The sequence below is a fragment of the Propithecus coquereli genome, unplaced genomic scaffold (genome assembly GCF_000956105.1).
Source record: "Propithecus coquereli isolate 6110/MARCELLA unplaced genomic scaffold, Pcoq_1.0 Scaffold11, whole genome shotgun sequence".
Classification (NCBI taxonomy): domain Eukaryota; kingdom Metazoa; phylum Chordata; class Mammalia; order Primates; family Indriidae; genus Propithecus; species Propithecus coquereli.
In genome coordinates this window covers 3580628-3583015 of record NW_012134969.1, presented here as the reverse complement: position 1 = coordinate 3583015, position 2388 = coordinate 3580628, and the positions used below count along the sequence as shown (strand labels likewise).

The 2388-nt window shown below is 35.9% G+C and overlaps 1 protein-coding gene across 1 annotated transcript in view; it reads left to right on the top strand.

Annotated features, from left to right (window-relative positions):
* VWA8 (von Willebrand factor A domain containing 8) overlaps nucleotides 1-2388 on the top strand; it is a 425342-nt gene that overhangs the window by 112085 nt on the left and 310869 nt on the right. Inside the window, exons 9-10 of the mRNA XM_012648214.1 lie at nucleotides 152-283; nucleotides 2180-2314. Of these exons, the coding sequence (XP_012503668.1) occupies nucleotides 152-283; nucleotides 2180-2314 (267 nt within the window). The remainder of the gene's footprint in view (nucleotides 1-151; nucleotides 284-2179; nucleotides 2315-2388) is intronic.

The following is a 2388-nucleotide window of genomic DNA, read 5'->3' as shown; positions in this document are numbered from 1 at the left end:
GAGAAATGGAAAGAAATTCTTATTAACTTTTTTTACCTCTATTTTTATAACATGGAATGGACTTCAGTTCAAATTAAGGTGGAATCTTCCAGATAGCTAACATTAATACTAAAATGAAAAGTAAATTACATGATTTCTTGTACTTTGACAGCGCTTTGAACTCCAAGATTCAGAAAGCTCTCTGCTTCCTAAAGAGATTGTAAGAGTGGAGAGGATAACTGAAAACCATGTCTCCCAAGCTTATGTGACTATCCGGATTGCAGGAAAAGAGGTGACCATTAAGGTAAAGAATCACAGATTTGTTCTTTACAAGATGTACATTATTCTGCCTGTTTTTATGACCTAAATTGAATTTATGATATCAGTCTTTGGCTTGATATTACCACATCTATATATCTATATATCTATGTCTCCAGTCATGTGTGCTCGTGAACTGAAAAAATCCGGGAGAAACATAGGATAGCCTTTCATCAGAAATCCAAAGACCTCTGGGAAAATCAAATCAAGGGTTGATTAATGAAAGCATTTTGTACTATGAGTCCTTGGTAAGAAATAGTGTTTTTAAACGTATTTTAGCTGCTAGAGAACCCTCTTTTCAAATAAAATTTTTCTCAGCTACATGAAACTATTAAATGAGGAGCTGTTCTGGTTGAATAGTTTTTAGAAGAGGGGAATGATACTTGGTCATAGAGCTCCATCTGCTTGCTCTGCTTCCCTTTTTTCTAACATTTTCTTTTTGGGTCCTAAAAACCCCAAGAGGTCATGGAAAACTAGGAAACACAGCTTGCAAAACACAAAGTGAATATAAAAAGAATAAATTCTTGCCTTCTTATGTTGCGGCAGAGCAAAATTTCATGATAGGCTTTTTTGTTTTAATATGATACTAATATTTATTCATGTTACTGTACTTATTCATTGAACTAAACATTGATTATGTCTATTATGAGCCAGGCTCTATATTAAGATTTACTGAGTGTTTACTGGGTGCTAGTTATTGTATTTGTCTCTTTGCATATATTATGCGTTTAAATTCCTCAATAGCCCTGGAGGTAAGTTTTATTATCTCCATTTAATAGATTAGAGACAACTGAAATGTAAAAGAGGTTAATTGATTCACCCATAGTCAGTCACCAGCTAGGAAATGGCACAGCTGGGATTTCTAGACAGGGACACTTTCCACTACACTCTCTGTCTCCTACAGATGAATGACCTTTATAGTCTGGCGTACAGGCGGATGAGTAAGGACTGCACTGGAACGGCTATGGGGATATAGAGAAGGGAGTAATACGGGGATTCAGGAGAAGGAATAGGGAAAGCTTCAGAGATTGGGAAGGACTTGAGCTAAGTCTTAAAGAATGGCACAGGATTTTTCCAGTGGCCCAGGAGTGTATGGGACGTTTTGGGCAGTTTAAATATTAATAGTATGTTCAGAAGCATGAGGTATGAGCAAGACTTCATTATCTGCTTCTCTTTGATATTGGCTCTCTAACTTCATTGGCTCCAATGCCTTCCAGTTAGCTTTCCGTATAAATACCAGGACGATCTTTCTTAAATGCAGATTACTTCCAAACTTAACATTCTTTACGGTTCATGTTGTGTATAGTATGATCCAGTCCAGAGTTCTCAGCAGCGCATATGGCCCTCAGGGTACTAAAATAATGAGAGGATAAAAAATAAAAGGAGAGGTAGGTATGAAGGATGGGAGGAGAGATTTTATGAATAGAGATGCTTCTGAGTGGTAAACCAAGATAAGAGTGAAAAGGATTTGTGGACATGGCTTTTAGAAATCAAGAGGTCACCAGTGACTCTGGAAATTCTAATGGACTGATTTTAAATTCTGTGCTTAAAACTGGCATTTGGGGAAAAAACTTCATTCTCCAGTAGTGACATGATTTTTACAATTTATAAATAGCATGAAAATGACATGATTCTTATGAATATGACTGGCAGCATGAGACTTTAATTTTAGAGGAATGATTGATTTGGAAATTTAATGATAATGATCAGATCTGTAAATGAAAAAATAGTTGCTGCTTGATTCGATACTATTCAAAAACAGTATAGAATTGAACTGAACAAGGAGTTAGTGGGAGCCTTTTAAGTAGCAGTTATGTGCTTTAAGTTACTAATATTTTGAGAAAAGCATATGCATATTATGTTTACCTCTCTTTAATTATAGGTGCCATCTGGGACCAGGCCATTAAGTCAACCTTGTGAATCAGACCATTTCATACAGACTTTAAGCCATAAGCAGCTACAGGCTGAAATGATGCAGTCTCACATGGTTAAGGATATATGTTTAATTGGAGGAAAGGTAAGAATGGCAGTCTCAATGAAAACTTTTGTTTCCTGGCTTTTGGTTAGTTTGATTTATTCCTTGAATAATTG